The following is a 25,254-nucleotide window of genomic DNA, read 5'->3' as shown; positions in this document are numbered from 1 at the left end:
ATGTAAAACTACAAAAATAACAAGCTAAGACAATATCAGATCTAGTTACCTTGTCTGTATTTGAGCAAGAGATCCCAGATGCCCCTGCGTGCGTAGGGATCAACACCAGCTGTGGGTTCATCCAGAATCACAACCTTTGAACCACCAACAAAAGCCAAGGCCACTGACAGCTTCCTCTGCATCCCACCTAAAAAGACATCAAGAAATAAAAGTCAGAGACAGACTTTCTGTAGAAGCGTTAAACAGAAAATCCCTTTGCACAACCTGCCCACTGAAATAAATCAAATTTAAACTGACCGGACAGGGTGCTTGTGCGAGACTTTCGTTTGTGAGGCAGTCCAACATCATTCACAATTTGTTCCATTTCCGCCTTCACCTTCTCCTCTGAAAGACCCTTCAGGCGGGCGTAGAACCAGATGTGTTCCTCGACTGTCAACCTGCATTACAGCAAGCAACAGTTCACTTAACAGCCAAAGCACAAAAGACTGAAAGTTTCCACAAAAGTCTGTCCCCCAGTAACGCATACGTACATGCTGAAAAGTACGTTGTGTTGAGGGCATACACCCAGATTCTGCCGGATTGTGCTGAGTTCAGAACGAATGTCTTTGCCGAGAATGTAGGCTGTGCCAGAGGTGGGTGGAAACAGCCCTGTCAGGATTGACCTTGATCAGAAACAAGAAGGAAACACAAAAATACAGTCAGCACTTCAGCTGAGCAAACTTTTAAATCCTTTATCAAGTGTCAAACTCTCAGCTCAGCAAAACTTGGGAGTACTGTAGACAACATGTGCACTATCTTACATAGTTGTGGTTTTGCCAGCTCCATTGTGTCCGAGGAAGGAGGTGATCTGTCCCTCATAGAATCTCAGGGACAGCCCGTCCACGGCCAGTTTGTTTCCATGGCTGTAGATCTTCACGAGATTCTCAATGTAAACACCTGGCTCTATGTGGCTTGGCTCTTCCTCAATGCAGACAGCTGCAAATCAGACACAAAAAAACAGCATAATTTATCCTGGTATGCCATCCAAACTTTAAGTAGTTTAAAGTGAAGATGTGTTGTATATCTAAAAATTATGATAATAATGATTATGATATGTACCATCAGCGTTACCCTTCTTTGACAGAGGGGTGGAGATGTTCTTGTTCTCTTTTTCTCCACACCAATATGTCCTAGTGAAGGGAAAATACCAGGGCCTAGGGATCCCATACTGACCTGTAACAGAATGTATTGCTTGTCAAATAATTCATATTGCTCATGTGCAATTTGTCCGCTAAAGGGAAAAATACCCAAACTGCAAAGTTTTTGCACAACTCACCAGGGAACACAGCTTCAATGTACCAGGTCATTATTCCGTACAACACAGCGTCAAACAGCATGAGGCAGATGGAGGTGGTCAGGTTGTAGCTGTCTTCCTCTAGAGGGCTGGCAAGTAGGTTTGACCACTGTATTCCCACTCCTTGCTCCTCAAAGAGGGCAAAGTACTCACATCCAAAACCGAAAGCCACAGGAGAAAGGAGACTCTGTGAAAATGAAAGAGCATTCAAATTTTAGGACAGAAAATTATGCCTGCATACAGCAAGCTTGTTTTTAATCACTATATTCAAACATAGAAGTAATATTTTAAGACAAAGAGTACAAAATGCAAAAGAATCATGTTTGTATTCATAAGTGTGTAATTAAATCTATTCAACACACCACAACAATTTTTGCTCCAAAGCCCACGTAGTCCTGCCAGGCAACACAAAGCACGTAGGGCAGGTAGAGAGTGAAGTATATAATGCCACCGCAGGCGGCTGCCAAGTTGGCACGAGAAAACAGCGTGCTGATGAGAAAGCACTGCATGATGGTAACTACGCCAAACGATCCCAGGAAGAGAAACACAACGCCGGAGTCACTGTAAGGCAGCAGGTTACCCATCTGAGAAGGACGTCAGACAAAAGAGACAGGGAGAGAAAAGAATGATGTCAGTTGTTTTCCACCTTTTAATTAAATTTGGAGACATCATGGAAAAAGAGTGACTTAATTGTGCTGAGTATGAACATCTGCAATGATCAGTGCGAGCATGTTCACTTGTTTTCTATAATTTGCTGACATTCCTTCATGGTGACATATTGGGCATACGTGTGTGTGCCTGTGGCTGCACCAACCTTCAATAACATCACCAACAACCCAGCGCTGATCAGCAGGGGGATTAAACTGCTGATGAACCAGCTGAGCCAAAGGGTGCCGTTGTTCAGTCCCATGATTCTCATAGTCTCTTTGAGACGTGCCTCTTTCTCGTATACCACTCCCTTGATGATGATAGCTACTGAGTACATCCATGCCAAGGTCATGAAAAGAGGCATTGACCGACTCATCACACGCAGGAATCTGAAAAAGCGCATTGAATGTTACACACATATCCTCTGTAGAACTGAAACACATTCTTTTTTTAACCACAGCATTCACTTACATATCATCAACGTAGCAGGGGTAGGGCATCTGCTGAATGTAGATTCCTGTCTTCTGCTTGGTGCCGGTGACAGCTCTGATAATTCCTTGTTCGATTACATCCTGCAGGTAGGAAAACCCACCCCAGACATACCGCAGGTCCTCAAAGGGGTCTGCCCTGGGACCAGGGTCCCAATATCTGCAAAACAAGATGAAAATCAAGAGGGTCAAAGGAAAAGGGAAAATAAATAAAAAACGTCTGGTCAACACGGCCACTTACCCGTCTTTAATCTTGTTTGTTCTCTCCACATTATCGATGTCCATACGAATTTTGTAATTGACATTGGGTGGGAGGTCAGTGCTGTTGTTGTGGGCAATGTCAGGAAACACGATTCCAGCCCAAAACCTCTGGTTATCAAGAAGACCCATGGACTTGTTGACCAATCGCTCCTCATTAGCCACTGGCTCCAGCTTGTCCAGGTTCACACACTGAAGGATTTTGATAAAGAATGGTTTTAATTACAGTTTAGCTAGAAAAAAGGCACTTTTGCAATAACTTTTATCTGAAAAGTGTTCATACTGAAGACGCCATCAGCCTGCAGACATCCAGTTCAAGTGTTAAGTCCTTAACAGCTCCAAAACAAACTACTCAGCTCTTACGAATGCTAAAAAAGTTTCAGCTCAAGTAGTCACACAGTTTCTCAGAATTACATTTATTTAAACTGGAAAACAGCAATGAACTTTACACCTGATTGCACAAACTCAGGTGCTTTTGTAACCACACCAGGATTGTTTAGCTGATTTGTTGAGAGCTCCTACAGATTAGCTTCAGACTTTTTTAGTTGACAGAAGCAGACTTGTACCAGATCCTCCCACAGCAAGTCTCTACTGTGCCAACAGAAAGCTAGAAAGCATAATGAAATGTGGGTGGACGATAACAATTAAAATACACCATATGCTACATATGTATGTCATTTTTGACTGTGTACGGTTGTCCTCGACACAGTTCACAGTGCAAGAAGCTTCACACATCATATGATCTTAAAGGGTGAAACAGTCAGTAGGTCAGTGAGTTGTTTGTGATTTTGCTGAACATGTAATTGACCCTAAGTGAGGCTTTTTAAGTGATTTGTATTGCATTTGTGCATTTAATAACATTATCCGCAGTGGCTAGAGACAACAGGTCAGACAAAACCAGGTCAGATTCACATTGAGATTCACACTAAAATGATCAATTACAGTAATAAAATTATCTATATATGGGAAGTAAATAGCTGTGAGGATCTGAAAGCAGTTCAAATGCACTGAACAGTCGAAGATGATGGCAGATTTGTACTGTGATGCCAAAAAATGTGAAATTAGCTGTTATTTTTCTGCATGCATGAACACCTATTCTACAGACATAACTTCAGACTCATGTTATTATGGCTTTAATCCCAAAATCTCAAAAAACATGGCAGCACATGACAGTTTGTTGTGCACTTTTTGCTAATACATCCTTTTATTAACACTAACCTCCATGAAACGAGAAATGGTCTGTATGGCGTGGTTGGTTTCATTGAAGACGTCTCTCCAGGTGTAGACCGATCCTGCGTGTTTTTTGTTAACTGAGGTCTTAGAGAGGAATGCTGCTATGTCTGACACGCGCAACTCAGTCCCACTAAGCTGGGTGTTAAGGAACATAGCGCTGGCATTATTCTGGAGCAGGGTCTGCAAAAAGAAAAAATAACATTTAATAACAAATAAAATCAAAATAACAATGCTGATTTTGATAGAAAAAATTTTTAAGATGCTGGAAAAGCTGAAAGTTCTTTTTTCTTTCATTTAAATTGTCTTTTAACCTTCTTCTTTTTGTGATGCAAAATGCCAAACTGTGAAAAACTCCTGCATGCATTCTTGCTTGTTCAGGCAGTTTATCCCTGACAGCAACTTATCATTAAACTCAAAATGCAGCTCATTATCAGTCAGTAACATCAAAGTATTTTTACAACCCTTCACCACCAGGTGGTGCTTTATGTAATTCCCACATGAAAATGCTGAACAGATTTCTCAGGCACAGCCATGCACTGATGTATTTTTGAGAACATAATAACAAGTAAACTGACTCCAATAGGATGAATCCAGAACGATGCTCACTAATCGTGGCAGAACAAGTAGTCAACCAAGCACATGTGTGGTTGGTCCGGCTCTTTTCTTATTTGAACGAGAACAAGTGTGGCCTAAATGAGATCAGTTCTTAGTTTTGGTTTACGAGGTTTTTTTTCCTCAGCTGCCAAATTCTCATTTCGATAGCTTCAAATAAATTCATCAAAAAAATCCCAGAACATAAACACTCTTTGCTATTGAGGTCACATCAGATATATAATTATACATAATTACATTTCAGTAAAGGCGATCCTTTCATGTAAACAGGAAGCACACAAAGCAGACAGTGCTGATGTGTGCCAAAGGAAAATGCCCCTGCACGCACTCACCCTGACCATGTCCATTTCCTCGCTATTCTCCATGAAGTTCCAAATCTTGGGCTTCATCTCCTCCCACATCCCTCCAAGGTCCCTCAGCACACCCAGCTCCTGGAAGGTCTTATTAACCTGAAAGACCCACCAAAGATAATTTCATTTAATGGTTCATACACACCTCTAATGGGGATTTTATATGTTAAGCGATAGCTATACCTCGTGGATGATCCTCTGTGTTGCTGGAGTGTCTGGTGTATAAAGGATCTTCCCCATGAGAAGGGGCTTCAGAGCTCGCCAGATCATTCTGGAAATGGGACTGGACTCCAGGTTCTTCATCAAATTGTTACAATAAGGAGCTGAAAAATAAAAATAGAGACATTTAAATGGTGAACCTTGTATTAGTAACAACAAAATATTTGACTAACAAACTGTACTATTGTGAAACTAAATTGATAGGTGAGCTCTGGACACTTACTGGAGGAGTTATCGTAAGTGGAAATGGGTTCACTGTCATTATCGTTGCCGTGGTTTCCAAAAAGGGCCTTGTAGTTGTTGTCTTCATACCAGTTGAGAGACTTGATTTTGAGGCCCCCTCCCTCAGGATGTCCACAGACGATACGTGACACGGCCTGGTACATCTGATTTGGAGACCCTGTAGCATTTGCGGTAAGATACAGGATCTCCTTTCGCATATCCTTCCAACTCTTCATGCTGGAAAGCTGTAGTAGAGAGAGGCAGATAGAAATGTCAACATATTGATGATTGCTAGGTGGCAGTAGGTCAAATTAGAGATCTACTTCTCATGTCCTCAAAAAATCGGTTGACAATCTTTGGTTTGTCTACACAAATAGAGATAATGCTCCTGAAAAGACCTATTTTAGACACAAAATATCATCTTAATATATTAGAACAATTTTTATGTTTCAGGCAGGAGGCTTTTTTTTTTTTTTACCATATTGCCTTTTTACAGTAAAGTAACTGCATATATTTAAGACTGTCACTTTTTTTTTTTTAATTATGCAAATCCACATGGTTGAAATTCATCCTGAATGACAACATGAGTGTTTTTAATGCACCGCTGATCACTTCAAGTGTCATCCCATATGTGTTCAAAGTTGCTCTGCACACATTTCTTCTTCAGGTATTCTCAAATGTCCTGAATGATTAAACAGATAACGAGCAAAATGAAAATAATATGCCCACATCCTTATTTGAAAAGGGATCATTTGTGACAACAGTAATATAAAATGTTTGAGTGCCTGTGTGTGACACAGGAGGTGTGAAGATATTGAAGGTTATCATCTCCTCTATGGTTGGTATTCTGGACGTGGAAGTCAAGTGCTGCACTGAGGGGTGGAGACACTTAGCTGTCTGCCTGCCTCAGATAAATTTAACTGGTGTTCCTGGTCTATCGTTATGCCTGAGTATGTGTGTGCATGAGGAGAGGTCAGATAAAATGTAACACGTATTTCTGCACGTGACTTGCATGCTACTGCTGAGCAACTTACATAAAAAGCAGCTGTGATGATGATATTTATCATAGTGTACATCTCACATGTGTACGTTTTGTAACAAATAACACAGAACTTGCATTGCATTTCAACAGCAGTTATCTCTGCTAGTTTTCTGCTGCTTATGCATGTGTTTTTAATGTGCACACAGATAAAGGGAAATTGACTTTTAAGTTAGATAAACTTTGTGACATTCACTCATCATTCTGTTAAACATTTGTTTGGCATTGGCACAAAATGTAACAAATATAAAATGACCAAGATTATCTTCTTTTGCATATCCTTCCAGTTTTAATCTCCAGAAAAACTGGAATTATTGTGATGTCAACATACATTTGCATTGTTTCATCAAAGTGAAGGAAGCAGGGAGTTCATTCTGGTTCACACTGAGGTTACTATAGGTCATCAGACAAGTCCACACTAGTTCACTGTTAAGTTTCCAAACTGGTCATCAGCTACCTACACACGCAATTATGTCACCGACTCGTGACAGAGAAGGATGTCTTTTGTTAAAGTAAAAAAGAAAGAAAACAGACGATAACTTCAGCAATTCCAGCGTCACACACGCACAAAAAAAAAATCAAGCATTTCAAGTCCACTCAAAGGGGGACTTTTGTGAAAGGAAGGGGGGTACTAGGGCATACGGTAATTTTGAGCTTTGTGCTTTAAGCATGGAGGATGAAGAAATCAGACCCTTTCTTGAAAAAATGAGATAAAAATGTGAAAGAAAGAAACTGAAGACAAACAAACAAACAAGACAGTGTGTGAGAGGCTGCAGCAGGAGGTAGAAATGAGCACAGAAAGCAGAGGAAGGTACAAGAACAAAGAAAGGTTACTATCGGGCGTTCTCGTAACTGGCAAACATCCGCAGGCTCCACAAGTACAGCCCTATTATTCTGACAACTGTTACTGAGTACATGCTCATTGACACAGAAACACACATGCACACACACAAACGCATATAAACACATTCAAGCCAGACAAGTAGAAACGCACACGGCTTTCTGAAATGCCACGCATTCCTGTTTTAGACTGAAATCTGCAATTTTCTTTGTCATCTTTGTCACTTAATATCAGCTGCTCCATGTCATTTTTATTCATTTATTTATTCGCTATTTGCCAGGCAAACAAATATTCAACGTAAGTTTCAAACAAAGAGAAACTGAGCCGTAATTTAAAGACCTGTTGCGTCCTACATTTGCACTCGCTGAGCTCGTTTTGTATGCGGTCGCTTTGCAGCTGATCCTGCAGCCACATCAAATGGTCACATGCTTTCCTGCTCTGTCATGTACAAAGAACTGTGGGTGATTATTTCTGCCAGTATGTGTCTGTCTGTAGTGCTGACTGGGTGCATATCAGAGTCTTTTAGGAAGTTTTGTTTTGTGGCTGTCAAAGTACATTAAAAAAATATCAGGCCGTGCATATGTGTATGTGTGTGTTTGTATTTAACACTGCATGTAGCCACCAGGCAAAATTTATATATAGGTCTGCATGAGTGCGTACTTGCCTTGTGCTGAAAACGCTTTTGTGTGACTAAATTAATGTGTCATTTCCCTAGTGGGTTACTGCCCATGTTATCTTGGGTGACTAGGTGACTAATACACACATCCATGCAGGAACTTGCACAAAAATACACACACGCACATCGACACAGACATGGAGGCAGCAGAGAAAGATCATCCTAGAGTAACCCCACAGCTGAGTCTACACAGGTTACTAAAGTTCAAGTTTTCGCTCAAGCACACAGCTATTTAGAGAACAGACCCTCGGAGGGCAATCCTAAAATAATTGTGAACATCAAGTCACAAGTATAAAATACATTTAGATAACTTCCAAAGAGATCCAAATTCTCAGACAAAACAATAGAATGGGAGTTGCAGGTGCACACAGTTGTTCTTTCTAATAACGTAAACCTATTAGAAAAACACATAACAATACACTGATCATTTTAAAGCAGGAAAGAGTAAATAAGCTAAGAATGTTGCTGTATGCACTGTAAACTGGGCTTCTTTGTGAAAAATTCTAATGAACACTATACGAGTCAAAAAAGTTAAGTTATAAGCTTGTTCTCTCTTGTTCATCTGGTCATGTTAAGAGATTCAGCTGACTTTAAAAACTCTAAAAAGAGTTTTAAATCAATTTTTCACAAATAGTCTGCATTTGCCAGTCTTGCCAGAGAAGACAATTCATGACCCCCTTTTCAATAATTGCCACCAATCATAATGAAGGTTTTAGTATAAATTCTAAGGGGGGATTCCAGATTATTAGTGCACAAATGCCTGCCTCCTCAGCAAAACCAAAATAATCTACTTACAAACTGAGAAAAGGCTTCAGATAAAGTACTTAAGTAATTAGTTTAACAATACATTAAAAATTTAAACTCATCATGGCTAGCAGAGAAATAAAAGGCAGCGATGTCTGATTCAGACAACGACCATTATGTAAGTCTGACATGGACCATTTCTTTTTGCATAATTTTCCATGTAGTTATGAGATGCTGGTTGATAAGAATAGTTACATCTCATTGCTCCATAATGCCAGGCTCGCTCATACTACTTATCCAGTGTTTAATGAAAAGCCACGAGGTAGCTTAAAAAGTAGACATTTTTGAAAAAAAAAAACCCAAACAAACATTTGATAGGTTTGTAGCTTAAACCTATTCGCTGGAACGTTCAAGACATTTTAACTACACAGCAAAGCAAGACACGAGTAGGCAAAGTTCTTCATGTTTCTCGTGCACGGGAGAGAACTGGACAAACGTCGTTCCTTCACTTGACCCCAGTTGCTCTTGTCCGCTCCCCCGTAACACTGCTCTTTTTGAGGTTACATGAATATACATAGGTTCATTAACATATGACGTCTACATACACACAAAGAGTACCTTGCCTGTGCGTTGGGTCAGAGTGTGACCCCATAAACGACTTCCCTAAACCTGCTGGTCTGGAAGTCCAGCAGTTCATCTAAACAAAAGGCACTTAGAGTAAAACAGATATAGATGTGTTTGCTATACCATGTATCAGCAAGAAAAGATACAACCTTGCTCATGATCCCAAGAGTGATCTATGCCAGAACACTCTGGAGAGGAGTGAACGCACCCCCCTCTTCATGCTACACAGAGTTGTTACAGACCTCCTAGGATGAGACATTCTTTCAATCTACAAATGATTATATACTTCTAAGCATATATGAGTAAATATTTCTAAGCATAAATGACAATCAACAATATAAACCTGACACATTAAAAACATTAACATCTGTACTTTTTTTCATGAGGTTTGTCACAGGGCTGGTAATGTGGAAAAGGGCTTTTTCTTTGCTCCTGAAGAAAAATTCTGAAAATGCATTAAGCTCTTTATGCCATTCAATAGTGATAAGCCTTGGCTTGAAACACAGGCTGTGAATGATTTTTGGTTGGGAACAAGAGGGTACATGATTGCACGTCTCCATTCTGGCAGCTGCATATCTCATCTATCAGCCAGCTAAGCAACGTCATATAATCTGCTTCTAACAAAGTAACAGACTGAAAAGAATTATAGTCTTTTTTTGGTCATTACGCCACTGCATGATAGCAATTCATTCCCAATTTCAGCAACCTAAAACATAACCAAGTCTCCAGTGACGTGTAAAAGTTTCCAAGCAGCTGTGGCCAAAATGAATATAATCATGGTAAAGCACAGAGGAAGTTGTGCAAGAATGATTGCAGTTGAAATTCTTTTTTAAAAAAGATTTCATGAGATTATGCTTATCAATCATTTACATAGAACAGAGAGTGGAATAATGCAACATCAGCTGCCGAGAAGAGGAGAAGACAGAAGTACATTGGTGTTCTTGCAGCTGCTTAGGAGGAACATACACCAACACATACACACACTTGCATTCACGACTGGATCTTTATGTTTTGCCAACTCACCAAGCAGGGGCCTGAGAGAAAGAAGGTTCTGTTGTAGCTTCTCTCGTTTCTAACTACACTCCAGCAACGCTAAGATACATTAGCTCAGACGTGGAAGTGAGCGTGCATGCACGTGATTCTATACTGCTTGTCTGCAATGATGTGAGACAAGCGAAGACAGTGCACCTGGTTGCCTGCTGAGCAAAGCTTTTACAGGAATATTTCACAGCCTGCTTACTTTTATCTAAGCTTCAACAAGATGCATTACTGCAGTTTTTTATGCTTTAGACTATAATTTATTTTCTACTGTTTGTACAATAACGTGATCTGTGGTGCAAAATCGCTTAAAAACAGAGGGACCCTAGTAAATCAGAGCACACTGTGTCAGTAGAGGAGATCTGATTTTATATGAGGTGTTATAAAAGACTCATATAAGAACAACCTTTTCGAATCAAAGTGCACAGTGTGCTTTCTATTACTTATTACTACCTCGACCCTAACTTTAAATATCTTTAGTGAGATTTGGTTCTTGGTAAGCATTGATTTTATAGGGGACTGAACTTTGGACACAAATACCTCAGTAACCTTGTTTGTTCGTGTTATGTTAACATGGGGGGGTTGCGTTATCTGTATACATCGGCGGTGTGTTTACCTCAACGGCCAGTGCTCCCAGGCTTTCCAGAAGATTGTCGGTTGCAGCTGAGACTTCCTGAATGTCTTTTGGATCAGACCTCACATCCCTCTGTGAGATACAAAGAGGACAGTTACTGTGCTGTAGAGATTTTTAAGGTAGCCTGCACAAATAAAAATTGATTGGCTATTTTCTAATTGCTTTTGTTCTTGCATAATATACTACTAATGACCACAGGAAAAGATTTATCACACAGGCAGAGAAAGGTGAGAAAGTTGTGGGGTAAAGAGGAAGAATAACATTTGGGTCAAAGGTGAATGAAGAGGGACCCAAGAAAGAACAACAGGTCAATGTTAGTTTGACCTAGGTTTCCATTTGTCAGACTGCTGTGAGTATACAAGTGCGTGAGAGTGTTCTCATATATCACATTTAGTTGTCAGCTGCTGGAATGTCTGAAATTCGATAAAGCACAGGTGCTTCTGAAGACAGAGTGGCTTTCTAAGAAGAGAGAAAGACAATTTAACTTTCTAGTAAGTTCTTTCTCTCTAAGTTGCTCGCTCGTCTGCCTGACTTTCTCTTGCCATAACAATTTCTCCACTGTCCCTCTGTTTTACACACACACACATGCACATACACATGCACAAATGGGGAGAAACGGACTTATGCAAGTTCCGGTCTTCATATTATGCAATTCAAATTTTTTCCTGTTGGAAAAATTTCCCAGTCTTGCATCATTGTTTTAAAGACTCAATTAAAAAGACATACACATGATTTTTTGGCTTGATAAAATCACGCTTCTCTGAGCCAGAAATGTTCCTTATTTACACGCGAGTGAGCAAGACAACACCAGCAATGGTTATTAACTTTACTGACAATGATGACATTCAGAGATATTCTCCATTTATCTCCTCCTGTGTTTGTTTCTTGTTTGAACATTCTGTGCTGCATAATGTTGGCTGACCTCTTCCCATCCTTCCAATCATGACTCACATTTCTATCATGGGTTTGGAGGGATAGGGCAGGCGTTTTGGAAACATGCAGGGAGAAGGGAGGTTAAGCTGAAAAGAAAAAAAAAAACCCCAAAGCAAACAAAAAATAGACATGGGAGCACAAAATATAAGAGATTGTGGTTATAACTATAATTCCTTTTGACCACTGACTGGTCAAAAGGTGTTTTTATAAAGAACATTTGTGATTCTCCTTGCAAAAGAAAGCTAGGGACTTCTAAAAAAAAGTACTTTGTTTGACTGAAAAACACTTTGGGGATATCTGAATAAATACATGAGCACTAGTAATAGTTTTACTATAACCACGAAGCGTCACAGTTCCGTGACAATAATGCATATTTTCCATTTTAAACAGGAAGGGCATGTCTTCCTAGTTCCGGGCAGGTACACAAAATACCACATCCCGGTCAAATATGTAAACACAGATGGCAGATTTAGAGTGCTGTACTCTGACACACTATTGAGTTACAAGTTTGTTGCTTTTTTTCATCTGTTTTCTTATGTTTCATTTTATGCCAGAAATACTAAAATAAGACGTTATATAGGTATTATTAGCAATATTACATTTGATGTCAAAATTAAGATCCATTCTAAACTTATCATTTCATGGATTTCAACTTACCCGAACAGGTTTTAGGAAGTCCAAGTTAGACAGGAAGTGGCTCTGGGCCTTGTTCAGCCAATCACTGGAACTCTTACAGATGATCTCTTGAGTCATGCGGGACACGTTGCGGTCAGCAATGTGGACAAACTCCTCCAGTGGTGTGGTGTTGCAGAGATCTCTGAGATGGAAGCCGAAACCTTTTGTGAGGACCTAAAAAGAGAGGAGGGAAAAAAGACAAAACAGGATTGAGATAATATAGAGAATAATGAAAAAGAATGCATAGGTGAGATAATGTAACAGGAGAATTTTAATGTCTGTGTGTGTTTTATATATTGAGTTAAGCTACGATGGATTTACAAGTAAAACTGCATCAAAATTTGGTGAATAACAAAGTTTGCTAGGTGACTGTTACTGGCTCTTATATGACTAATATCCAAAAAACACGCACAAACTGATAAATTCCTGAAAGCTGACCATGTAAGCAAAACAATGATGTTCCCAGAAAAAATATTATTGAGCAATTATGAGGTAAGAAACGTTCTGAATGGCGATGCTGGGTAAGCCAAGAACAAACTGGACAAACGTTAAAAGTACTCCAGTACTCCAAGCAAAACTCAATTCCAAGAAATTCATTTTGCCTTAAAAAATTATCCCTCTTTTTCTCTTTTAAAAACTCACAAAGATAGAAAGAAATTTTATTAAGCAGCTGCAGCCACAATTAAGGCCCCTTTTCCTCAAGACTGTAGAAATGTGTGTATTTGTGTCAGTGTCTTGTTTTGTAAATGTCCTTTAACATTTTTTGTTATGCCATCATGTCGATTAGACTTCACAATCTGCACAGACATACACGACTTCCAGTGTTTTCACTGGGAAAACATCAGTGCTTACAGCAGACAGGTCGAGGGACTGGGAATCACTCTCACTTTATACAACAAAGGACACAGCAATATATGGCAACACATACTTCCTTGAATTTTCTCTCCTCTCCTTCAATAATGCTCTTTATGAAATTTCTGACCAAAAGGACATCGCCCTATCTGATCAATAGCTGTCCGGGAGAGAGGAATGAGATGAACAGATGGTAAAACATGATCCCAGAGTGGGAATTTGTCTCTGAGCTTTGGTCTCTGCACGTGAGGAGAAATGTGGGGAAGGAGGAGCGGCCATGTGACTTCAGCCCTCCAACTGCTAAGCAAGGATGATGTGATGTGCTGAGGTGGGAGCTGTTGTTGAGGGTAGGCAGATCAGTCAATGTATGTTCTATGGAGTTTGTTTGCATAGAAGAAGTGTTCTGTGTGTTGACCTGCGCATGAGCATGTTCTGAATTATGGAAAATTAAACACAAGACGAGAGGAATCGTTTAAAAGTGAGGGAGGGAGCAACAGAAAAGGGAGTTTTGAATGTAAAAATAATGGAAAATAATTAAATTACTGACTTAAAAAAGAAAAAAACAATATATATAAGCATACATGACCTCATTTAAATTGTTTCCATTACACTGGGTTTAGAGAAAAAACAAACTGAACAAAAAGACTAATGATAAGGGGACAACCTCTTCACCCATCTGCCCCTCACCCACTCTGATTTTTCTCTCGGGTATTAAGGGCTTAGCTGTGCCACAGCAGAATACAGTGGCCCAATAGACGCTATGAAGCCAAGGTCATTGGATTTATTCACAAACACTGTGGCCAGGGGTGGTTATGATTATCTCATAAAAAAGAAAAAAAAAACAGTGATACAAGTATTGGTAGTGGTTCTCAGGTGGTAAGAGAAGCTGCACGAAAACATTTAACCCATTGGTGAATGTTACTTTAAAATAAATAATAATGATTCTAGACAACTGTCTTCATTTACCTTCTCAAGATTGACATCAGCCTCCACTATATGCTTCAGGGCGTGACGAGGAAGTGACGCATTGTGATGCAGGAAGTGAGAAAGGGTTTCATCATCACGCAAAAAGTCTTTCAGCTTGAAACCTAAAGGAAAGAAATCCAGATACACTGATTAAAAATAATAATAATAATACCACTTTCTAGTGGTTGATTCTGACATAAAGACAAATAGCAGATATCCCAGGAGAAGAGGTTTAAACAAACTGCTTTCAAAAAGTTATAAGCTCTACCTAAGCACATATCTGCAAAGAGACTGTTTTTATATTGTCAAAATTCAATCTCACAATTGTAAAATTTAAAGGCCTTAATTAAAGATTCAGTGATTCGATGATAAATGACCTCCACACACAGATAATCCTTGTTTTTTTGGCTAATTCCAAAAAAAGATAAAGGAAATGAACAATGATGGCTTTACCCAGAAACACAATGTCTCATCTGCACTCGTTGTACTTTGCTGCATTCCAGTGAAGTCAAACCATTTCAGAAACTGGCTTGAGTAAGCTGTGTGGTTAAACACATGCACGCACACACACTGACTTCTCTCTATTCCTCAGCTCCAGGTTTGGAACTCAGGGTTACTACAGGGCATTCAACTTTGGACTAAATATTGTGTCTTCTTCTCCTCTATAAGGATTTATCTCCCCAGATTTTCCCATCTCTCCTTTCACACAGCGTTCTGCCCTCTAACTAACATTTTAGACCATTTGAAAGCCATCTATTTACTAGCCGTGAATGAAACTACTAACTAGAATAATCATGTAGCAAGAACAGGAACTCCTTCAGTTCGCAAGAATAGATTGTTGGTGGAACGACATACTTTTATATCAACTTTTTCCCTTTAAAAAAAGGTTTACGCATTCTTTTACCACCCTGCCTGATTACTGGCCGTCTATTCTGTTTTTATCTGCTCTCATCTAGTCCGTTCTCAACTATAAATCAGGAATGCTTGTTTAAAAAACATCTTCCTACAACCCCTCTCATCTTCCATTCCTTTCCCATTATCTTAAGTAAATCTTTTTCTGCTCTCTGGTTTTTATAACAAGCACAGATGCAAACGCACACAAACTCATGCAGACAGGAAACACTTGTCTCGACTGAACTGAACATCCCCCGAGAGGAAATGAAAGGGAACAGTGTGTTTCTGTGTGTTTGAGGGCACATGTGTGTTGTCACTTTTTTTACTGCCTGCAATATCTACGCGCCGTAGTGTGTGAATTGTTTGTAAGGGTGAAAGTTTTAACATCTACATCCTTTTAAAGTCCTAAATACCCTTACCAGTCCTTATGGACCTGTGCATGTACAACTAATTGTGTGCCTTTGTGTGTCTTTGTCTATGTGTGACCTCAAGTCCCAGCTGGTAACAGCTAGGGAGTATTAATAAGGTCTAATCAGCGCCCCAGTAGGAAGTCAAAGCTCCCATGGTGCACCGCATCCAAAGACCCTTCGGGACACACCAGTGTGGATGGTGCAACCTTGTTGAAATGGAAAATCTAGCAGTACTTTGTGCAGTCAGCAACTTATCACTTATCAGGAACAGGAACAGTTTTTGAAGTATTTGTTTATGTGTGTTTTTCCTGCGTTGGTGCCAGCCTGATATGAGGGCAAGTCCCATATTAACATTTGCAAGTCTGTACGTGTTCCTGGCATTACCTATCAATCTTGTTTGTAATTAAACAGTACTGACATCACACACCTTAGCGACCGTGGCATCACTGGTCAAACTAGTTCAAAATCAAGCTGTCATTTCTGTGATACCAAATCTGTCACAAAAACTCATCTAACAGACTTAAGGTGAAATTAACCTCAAGGGGGGAAAAAACCTGCTGGACTGTCTACGAGTATGTTGGCATGTGAGCCTATTTGTGTTGTAGATCACTCTCCATTCACTGATTATTGATGTTACATAATAAGAACTATAATCACTGTTCTGAAAGTTTTTCAGTGTCTTTGCAAACTGTTGTTAAAGTCTCTACTTCAAAAGCTCGGGCTCAAAAAACAAAACAACACTCAAATAAAGTCTTTTAAAGCAGTCAGGCAGATTGAAGACGGTGGAAGATTCACTATGCAATTGCAATTAAGCTTTACTTCTCTGAAGATTAGCAATATGGTTAGGAATCAAAATCAAAATATATTTACCTCTCATCTACTCTTATGATATTAAACACATTTCAAAAACATATTGCATATATAGCAATGGCAATATGCAGCATATTGGATATTGCAAATTACTGCTGAATTGTTTACTTTGATGTAATTGTCCATGTCATCTCACACCACAGATATCTGTTAGATCTGATCAATGAAAATAACATACAGTGTCATCCACTTGTCTTGTTATCTAAAGTCAAAAAGCTTATCCGTGTCCACAACACTTCACAATCCACCTTTATCAGTTAAGGTCTTATTGAAATGACCTCCCTACAAGTGCTGAATTATTAACCAACATGTGAGAGGCTCCACTCTCAGCTCTTTGATCTAGGCTGTTATTCTTATAGCATCACTCTGAAGCAGCACCAGCTCTGTTTGCCCTCTTTGGCATCACACAGCGCTGTCTCTGCTCTATATCAGCTCATTTCCTTTTGTGGATTAAAAGAGATACTGAGTGGAATATGGGATTGACGACTATCAGACCGCTGCGCTTTCACAAAGCAATTATGATGAAGTGCACAGATACAGAGAAACTGTGTTAAAAAGAAACCCCATGGCTCCCTGTTCACTCCATTTAAAATAAAATGTAATAACGCACAGATAGATAAGATATATCACTGGTTTTTAAGGCATTCCAAAGAAATTCTGACAGAAAAAAGGAATACAATATCACACGCCACACAAGGCATGGAAACTGAGAAATCTTTACAATTGAAAACTGCCAGTCCATATTTTCTTTGTGTGAGCTGATTTGTTTGCAAACCATGCTTTGCTTTGTAGGAATCATTGCATAATGAATTGTATCTCCAGGCTAACAAAACGGCAAAGTCAGCTAAGGTACCCAAAATAACAAGAAACTGATTGCCGTGTTTTATTGCATAATTTATAATTGCTTTAGCTTCTCAGTATATCAGAAAATAAATGTACTTATTATTGTGTGAGTATAAAAGCAAGGAAACACTAATGAGTCAAACAAAAGAGCAGCCAGATTAATTAGACTTCCTCGTTTCACATCACCAATTAAGGGAGGTTAGTAGTTACATCACTGCTGTTTAATGTTGTTATACACTGTCCTGAAATGCCATCCTTCTGGTCCTCCTTTTTATCCTTTAATAATGTTTTTTCCATAACATCATTATATGTTTCCCCCCTAAATGTGCAAACTTTATCGGTAACAGACAGGAAGAAACAATACTCCAATCCAGACAAAGTAGAAAATCCTTATTATGATTATGCTGTGATTGTCAGGGCAGTTTAGACTTTGCTACCACCAGCGACACATAAAAGTGGAGAAGTGCAACACCCACTAGCTGCTCAGAAAACGGGCCCATGACATCTGGTGGACTGAGATAAGGGGCCTCTGAGTACTCAGGGTACCATTAGTTGCACGAGCTGGTACACTGCAAACGTGATCTTAAGTCACTTTATCTACGTTTAGCATAATTTTGTCAGTGTATTGATCTGCAACGACTGAAGTCTATCTCACTGCAGATCACAAGACATTACAGCTCTTACTTGTACCTGGAAATATATTCTTGGGTCTTTTTCAGAGTAAAAAGGGAGGAGGAGTGGGTTAAAGGGTGATCAATGATCAGTCACCTGATCCTCAAACACTTACTAACACAAAAAATACCAAATAATCAAAGGCACAAACTTACGAGCAGTGTTTTTCTGAAGATTCCTGAGGGCTCTTAGCAGTCCCTTGTAGCCTTCATAGCTCTTATCATTCTGAGTGTACAACAGGATCTTCTTGGCATCAGTGAACAGACGGGAGATTCTGGTGTTTAGAGAAGGATGAGAATTGGATGAAACAAAAAAAATGTGTTGTTTGAATTCTGTGAATCAGTGCATAAATTGTTAAATATTAATACATTTGACAGCCAAAGTACTCACATAGAATCATTAAAATTTCCCACCACCCCAGGACTCTCTCCAGGTGTGGGATTACGGAAGCAGGGGTTGTTGGCATTACAGATGATACCTTGTACCCAGGGCAGAGTACCTGCTGAAGGCATGGCCTTGTTTGGGAAGTGACCTGAAAAATATACATACAAATTCAGATATAATTTGATGTAATAATATCAGCTTTTGTTAAATGAAGTCATAAAACAGATGACAGACACTGCAGAAGAAAACCTGATAGCATTAAACTACCAACTGGGAACATATACATCATTGCAACATCAGTATTAAAGAGTGCTGATTTTATCTTTAACATAATTTGAACTCTCATGAGCTAACATTACCGATATAACCACAACTGACAGAGTAGAACCAGTTATTATAATACAAAAGATAAGAAGAGAAAGCCAACCATTGTCAGAAAGTTGACACAGCCATGATTAACTTTCTGTCATGAGTTTATTGGGTTAATTGCGATGCAGCTGAATTGAAAATTTGAGGAAATTCTGTTGGAGGTGACAACTTTCCTTTTCAAAAGTGGAAAAAAAAATCTTTATGAATACTACCAGGATTATTTTGTGCTTTCAATCAATGAGTTGCAATCTTATTGACTTAAATGGGGCCAAAGTTGTGAAACCAGCTGTATTGACAGCCAGTAATGTAATTCCCCGAGTCTTATCACATGTTCAGTCAGTGCAAGTAAATGTTGGCAAGTCCAACAGATTCTTCTATGAATAAAACAAAAATTCCCTGGATGAGTAAAGTAGTGATCTAACCCATTTGGCATAGTTTTCCTGAATTTTTTTTTATAAAATGCAGAACAACTGTTAGAAAGTTCAGACCGATGATACCAAGTTCACTTAAAAGTAGGAAAAACTTGCAGAAATTTTTAAGATGATGCTTTTAACAACACTTACATTCATGTTGTTCATAGGGCGGATAATATATTCGGACTGATATCAGGATGAAAAAGATGAACAGGGGCCAGACGATCTCAATCAGCAACTGGATCTAAGACACAATGGATGATGACAAAGCTTAATCAATGAAAAGAAAGCAGGCTTTAAAATCTTCATGTGAAAAAATAAGTTAATCATCCCAAAACAATGGGTAATCTATTTTTTACCTTGCTTTTGTGTGTTTGTGTATTTACAGTTCATCTAAGGGTATTTCTAGTGCTTTAAGACAGAAAAATATCAAGTGCGTGAGGAAAGGGGCTATCAGCTGTTGCTCTTCAAACATTAATCCCAGCATGACTCTAAAGTAAAGTATATGGGTTAATAAGAGGAGATGGAGTGAGACAGAGAGATCTGCTGGATTTAAGGACTGTGGATTTGTCCATCTGCTCCATATGGCTTCCTCGCTTCATCTGCTTTTGACACAGGCTTTAACAGCATGCTAGACATACAATGTAGGGATAAAGAACAAAGCCAACGTCTCAGAAAATGTACTGTATCCCATTGTTGCAAATAATTGGACCGAAAGTCACGCAGCTAAGCCGTCACTTTGAGCAGCATTTTCGACTTGATGGACAAATGGCTTAATTGTACACAGAGAAGCCTCTCCATTTATAATGGAATACTATTCAACACTTGGGAACTGAATTTCATTTACATAACTTTGAGTGTGTAGGCATCAACCAACACAAGAGTAACTGGATAATGGATCTGACACATAATTGTGTCATCAAGCTGTCTTCAACTGATTCACAGTAAACAGCAGCACTTTTCTTTCCAAGTGGCACAAAGGACAATTACACTGTTGCCATTGCATTGGGCTATGCAATGCAATAACCCGTATAAACAAGCTTCTGCAATGCTTTTATGACTAGGCATGTGGCATTGGAAGATCACATTCAAAGATTACATTTAAAGTACACCAACTAAAAAGTGAGACAAAGCATTGCTGGGAAATCATAAACGATGGATCTGTCTTTTTTGTGACGAACAATACCATGGGCAATAGTAGGAAATTATAGCAACGATAAAACCAAACTGAAAGAAGAAAAATAAAAGGTACACAATTTCCTTGTGGGTACTGAATAAAAGGTATTTAACCCCCAAAAAATTGGTTTAGTGAAACACTGATAAATAGGAAAACATTTTAAGAGTCACGACAAACAGATAAAACAAATACCCAAATACAGGATTAATCAGTCAATTGAGCTACACTGCTACTTACAGTCTGTCTCCGTCGGTAGGTGAAGTTCTTCCAAAGCAGTAAACCCAGCTGAGTGGAGACTGCCATGTTGCCGTCTTCCCAACCTCACTGAGCACGCTCCTGCTCCTCACTGTGAATCCACACAGACAAGAAAGAGGATCAAACACTGTATAAAGGACTCATCAATAACAATCTGCTCCGCGTGAAAAGTCCACTAATTAAACAAAGTCAGCTAACTGACTAACTAAACCTCTATTCCCTGTGGATAAAGACACGGATGACAAAAAATATACCCCACTGACGCACAAAAAAAAAAAAAAAAAAAAAAAAAAAAAGAACAGGAAGTTGTTACATGTTACATTAGCAAAACCATGATTACCAAGATCACGCATTTCTACCGAATATGGCTGTAAACTCGGCCTCGTCATGTGACAGTAGGCCATGAACATAGAAACAAGAAATCAAAAAATAATAATGATGGCAAAAACATTCACCTATTTAACAAACTGTTTCAATCTGAAACTCAGAGCCAAGCCGAAAGTATCGCTACAGTCGACAAATGAAGCCAACTCTACTGACTGAGGAAGGGTGCTAAACCCTGCAAACTCAGGTCCACTTCATGTAGCCCCGTCTGTACCAAAGTTAAATGACGCTTCTTCTGGGAGAATGACTGGGTGGGTGGGGGGCAAATTCGTCATCTGGTACGAGTTGTTAGCTACCACCCCCCTACCCCTCCAATCCCTTCTTTTCTTTAATCACAAAATAAAATTCATCCTGTTAACACTCAGTATCGCACACAATACTGTGTCTCGTTTAAAAGTTAAAGTTATCACCGTAAACCCATTTATTCCTATTGTTTAAAACAAAATAATCCACTGATTAATCAGAGTTTCTTTCAAATGCTTGTGAAAATCTGCGTGGGTGGAAACCTTTCCCTGCCTATTTGTTTGCTCTATCTGCAGCTCAAAAAGTCCTTGGATATTTGCTCAGATGTGTTTTATGCAACGCGATCTAATGAGACTACCTATACAGTCACTTATAGTTTTATTTCAGTTTCTTTTTTTTAATACCAGGAACAACTGATGATAGAAAATTAATCAATGTGAATAATTAAAACAAGAAAGCCTTGGAAATCTGAAACACGGCATTATCAAGAATTAGTCAGTAAATTTGGTCTCCTGGTGATCAAAAGTTAACATAAAAACTCTTTAATAAAGAACTTAAGAGTCACTGCTGCTCAAGGCTGATACAATTATTAATTAAGGTCACTGAAATCTATTTTACTTGATGTTAACTGCAGTTAGAGAGGAAGACGTTGTAGCATGACATATCAAAAATAGTATAAGGGCTCATTCCTGACATCTCAACATTTCACTGAGCTCAAAAACTATTAACAGTAATGCACTTTATGTATTTTCAGATTTGATGGTTTTATTGGTGATGAAGTTGGATTATTTTTGGTGGGAGAATTAATGCTGTGCTGTTTATTACGCAGAAGTCCTTTATACAGAGAAAAGCTGGCTGGATTTCACAAAGAGCAGGATGACAAAATAACAATGTCAAGGACAGGGTGATGTTGAAACACGATCTTAACTGATCTGCCTGTGGGCTGAAAAACCTTGTCCTTATTAAGCCATTCATACACTTCTCTATGGTTTTACACCGCATTTTTGCTATTTCAAGCAAATAACATTTTAGTCAATCTAACCACATTCTCAGGTGTTTTGCAGCGAATTTATAAGTAATCAGTAAATCCACTTAAATGCATTAAATGTCGCAATTAAAAACTAACATGAACTTTGGGAACAGCAAACAATACTCTAACCCCTGTCCTTATTCAGCTGTACTCCTACATCTGTTTTCTCCATGAGTCACTTATTTTAATAACAGAACTCGGGGGCATATATAACAGTTTCAGAGAAACAATGTAAGATACCTGGAACTGACATGTTGAGAGCCTCTTCACTGAAAAAACTAAACTAAAAGCAAAACATCAGCTGTCTGATTTTTCGTTATTATTTTAACGCTGTTGACCATTTGTGATGACCATTCACTGAGGATGTGGGGGAGAATTCTGAAAACCCCGAAGACAAAAAAACATCATCAGCACGATCTTGTGTTTTATCACAGCTGATGGTGAATGCGGAGAACACCATGCTTATTACCATATCAGAGACAGCAATGGTGCTGTAGCAGATGGTGAACTATGCATACAATGCATTCTTTCTATGCATTTCGTCATTTAACACACACAGTGAATAGATGTCACTATTCTTTTCTACTAAATACATGGGATTTAAAAAGAAAAACATATGTTTTGTCTTTTTACTGGCAAAATTTATTGTTCTGTAACTGCCCCCTTCCCCTCAACTGAACCCCGCGTTTGCGTCCTTATTGCCAATTACAAACCTTTGCATTCATTTACCTTTAATTCTATCTATATTTTCTCCAATAATACAACCAGCTCAACATGACATCCCGATAAATCATTATCGATCAGTCCACCCTCCGGGATTTGTATGATTCTGAGACACGACGTGGTGGAAATGCGTCGCATACAGAGAGACACGAGCGGTTCTGCTTAGTGATGAGAAGCCCGTACAGTGCAGAGCCAATGCGCCTCTAGTGGTAGACACACAAATTTTTTTCTTTTTAATACTTGTTTACCATCAATCCTCGCTCACGTGTTATATCACTCTCACACATGATTTCCCCCCCTTGACTTCATTGTCTTGCTTTGTGTAAAACACCTGACAAATCACTCAAGAGTTTTTATAGAGAGCGTTTTCGATATTAAGAAAAAAAGAAATATAAAATCGTCGATGCTTTACTGGAAAGACGCGTTTATGCTTCCCTAAATCACGAATGAAAAAAACAACCTACAGTAATGCATCTCGTCATCACTGCGTACATAGCTACACATAAAAAAAACCTACATTCTCGTCACCACTGCGCACATACACATAGATTTAAAAGAAAAAGACTTTTTTTTCACTGACAACAAAAAACTAAAATAAAGGAAGAAATTATAAGCAGCATATAGTTAATAGTCATAGTTGAAATTGGCCACCTTTTGCACTACAACCAAATGTCAACGATATAGCAGACTTCAAATCATCGTCTGACAGAGTTTTGTGCTTCTGTTTCACTGTGTTACTGAGCTGAGGTTACTGGCGGTCATCAGCTTTGCGACGCTGACCCACAGCAGCAGCATCAAGTAAGCCAAAGTGAAGGCACAAGTAGGGTGAGCAAACCTTCAGCATTAAGAGGCAACAAATGGGACGAGAAAATATCGATGTAACAAAGACCACCTATACATACAACTTATACCATGCAAAGCGCTCTGTCGTGGATTTGCGTTAATTGAGGAAGAATGTAGATATTTTTTGTTTGTTTGTTTTTACGTCTTTAGTTTTTCTTTAAGGGTTTGCAAAAGAGGACATTGCAACAAACTGCCTTTTATTTTTGGTATACCTCACCGGAAGTCCTGTACTTGACTATAGCTACCTTGGCATCGCTTTTTTTAACACCACATAAGACACTTGCGCCACAAAAGAGCAAAAAATAAGGTAAGAAAAAATGCATTCACTTGTACTTAAAAAAACCCCCAACAGTACTGACTTAAACTTAAAGTGTCTATTCAGGCACATTAACGTCACTGGTTAACTCCGCGACGTTAATGCAAAAACGTCGACTAATAATTAGCCAATAATTAAACAATATAAATTTTCATCAAAGAAGAAAACTAAATTTTCACTCACGCGGACTGAGAATATTAAGATGACAACGTCTTCATAAATAGTAATATGAATTTTTTTCTTTAAAAGAGATATTCTCACACTCTTTGTTAAACAAAGAAACGCACAGTTTCTCACAAAAGTCAAAACTGCGCTTCCAAATCACCGACCTGTATCCTGCACGGTGTTTATATCCACTCCTTCTCATAAATTGAAATCCTTCGTTCAAAGGTTGAATAAAATGTTCTCCTCAGTTGTTACGGTGTACCGTTGCTCTCTCTCTCACTGGCTGACAAAATGTTTTTTTCTTGTCCGCCAGGGTTTTATAGCGCAGCTCGATGCGGAGCAGAGAAGAGCAGCAGCAGAGGTAACTAACGGTCACCGTTTGTTGCTGCTCCCATATAAGGAAAGCACGTGCGGAGGCAAAACATGTCTTAAAGGGCCAGCGACACTCGCGCGCCTCTGTGCACTGTGCCGCTTTTCAATAAGTGGATGATTCATGGAAAAATTCAATTAGCAACAACACTTCTTTTAGACTTAATCAGATTACTGACCATTGTTCTATATCCATTCAATAATAATAATAATAATAATAATGCGTTATTATCTCTTTCTCTTGATAATTTAAGTAAAATTATGCACAGTGGATTGAGTTCAAGAAATTTAAAATGATATTAGGTATACAACATAATCGTAAAAATGTAGAACACAATATGTATTAGATTCTGCAAATTCTGTAAATATAACATTTCCATATCCATATGTTGTGTGGGTAAAGGGCATGGATATATTGATAATTTAGAGAATGAATGTTTAAAAGGCCTATACAAACACAGAACAGTTTCTATTTCAAAAGGTCCTGTAGATAAACAAGGGAGTTGCAA

The 25,254-nt window shown here is 38.8% G+C and overlaps 1 protein-coding gene across 3 annotated transcripts in view; it reads right to left on the bottom strand.

Moving 5' to 3' along the window:
- LOC101484083 (phospholipid-transporting ATPase ABCA1) overlaps nt 1-24,737 on the bottom strand; it is a 35,384-nt gene extending 10,647 nt beyond the window's left edge. For 2 of the 3 annotated variants that reach the window (XM_004539189.4, XM_012918582.3), the window contains exons 1-22: nt 24,541-24,737; nt 20,655-20,763; nt 19,391-19,484; nt 18,465-18,606; nt 18,230-18,348; nt 14,386-14,507; nt 12,550-12,741; nt 10,942-11,031; nt 5,365-5,608; nt 5,106-5,245; nt 4,905-5,021; nt 3,946-4,140; nt 2,711-2,919; nt 2,453-2,629; nt 2,148-2,370; nt 1,696-1,917; nt 1,316-1,520; nt 1,099-1,212; nt 801-975; nt 531-662; nt 298-437; nt 50-187 (exon numbers count right to left, since the gene is read on the bottom strand). In XM_004539189.4, the coding sequence (XP_004539246.2) occupies nt 50-187; nt 298-437; nt 531-662; nt 801-975; nt 1,099-1,212; nt 1,316-1,520; nt 1,696-1,917; nt 2,148-2,370; nt 2,453-2,629; nt 2,711-2,919; nt 3,946-4,140; nt 4,905-5,021; nt 5,106-5,245; nt 5,365-5,608; nt 10,942-11,031; nt 12,550-12,741; nt 14,386-14,507; nt 18,230-18,348; nt 18,465-18,606; nt 19,391-19,484; nt 20,655-20,720 (3,256 nt within the window). In that variant the 5' untranslated portion in view covers nt 20,721-20,763; nt 24,541-24,737. Of the gene's footprint in view, nt 1-49; nt 188-297; nt 438-530; nt 663-800; nt 976-1,098; nt 1,213-1,315; nt 1,521-1,695; nt 1,918-2,147; nt 2,371-2,452; nt 2,630-2,710; nt 2,920-3,945; nt 4,141-4,904; nt 5,022-5,105; nt 5,246-5,364; nt 5,609-10,941; nt 11,032-12,549; nt 12,742-14,385; nt 14,508-18,229; nt 18,349-18,464; nt 18,607-19,390; nt 19,485-20,654; nt 20,764-21,127; nt 21,278-24,540 lie in introns of those variants that run through there. The other variant, XM_004539190.6, reaches the window with a different exon arrangement.
- Between the last annotated feature and the right edge of the window lie 517 nt (nt 24,738-25,254).

Source organism: Maylandia zebra, linkage group LG6 (genome assembly GCF_041146795.1).
Source record: "Maylandia zebra isolate NMK-2024a linkage group LG6, Mzebra_GT3a, whole genome shotgun sequence".
NCBI classification, from domain to species: Eukaryota; Metazoa; Chordata; class Actinopteri; order Cichliformes; family Cichlidae; genus Maylandia; species Maylandia zebra.
The sequence above is the reverse complement of the archived record's forward strand: the minus strand, read 5'-3'. Positions and strand labels throughout refer to the sequence as shown.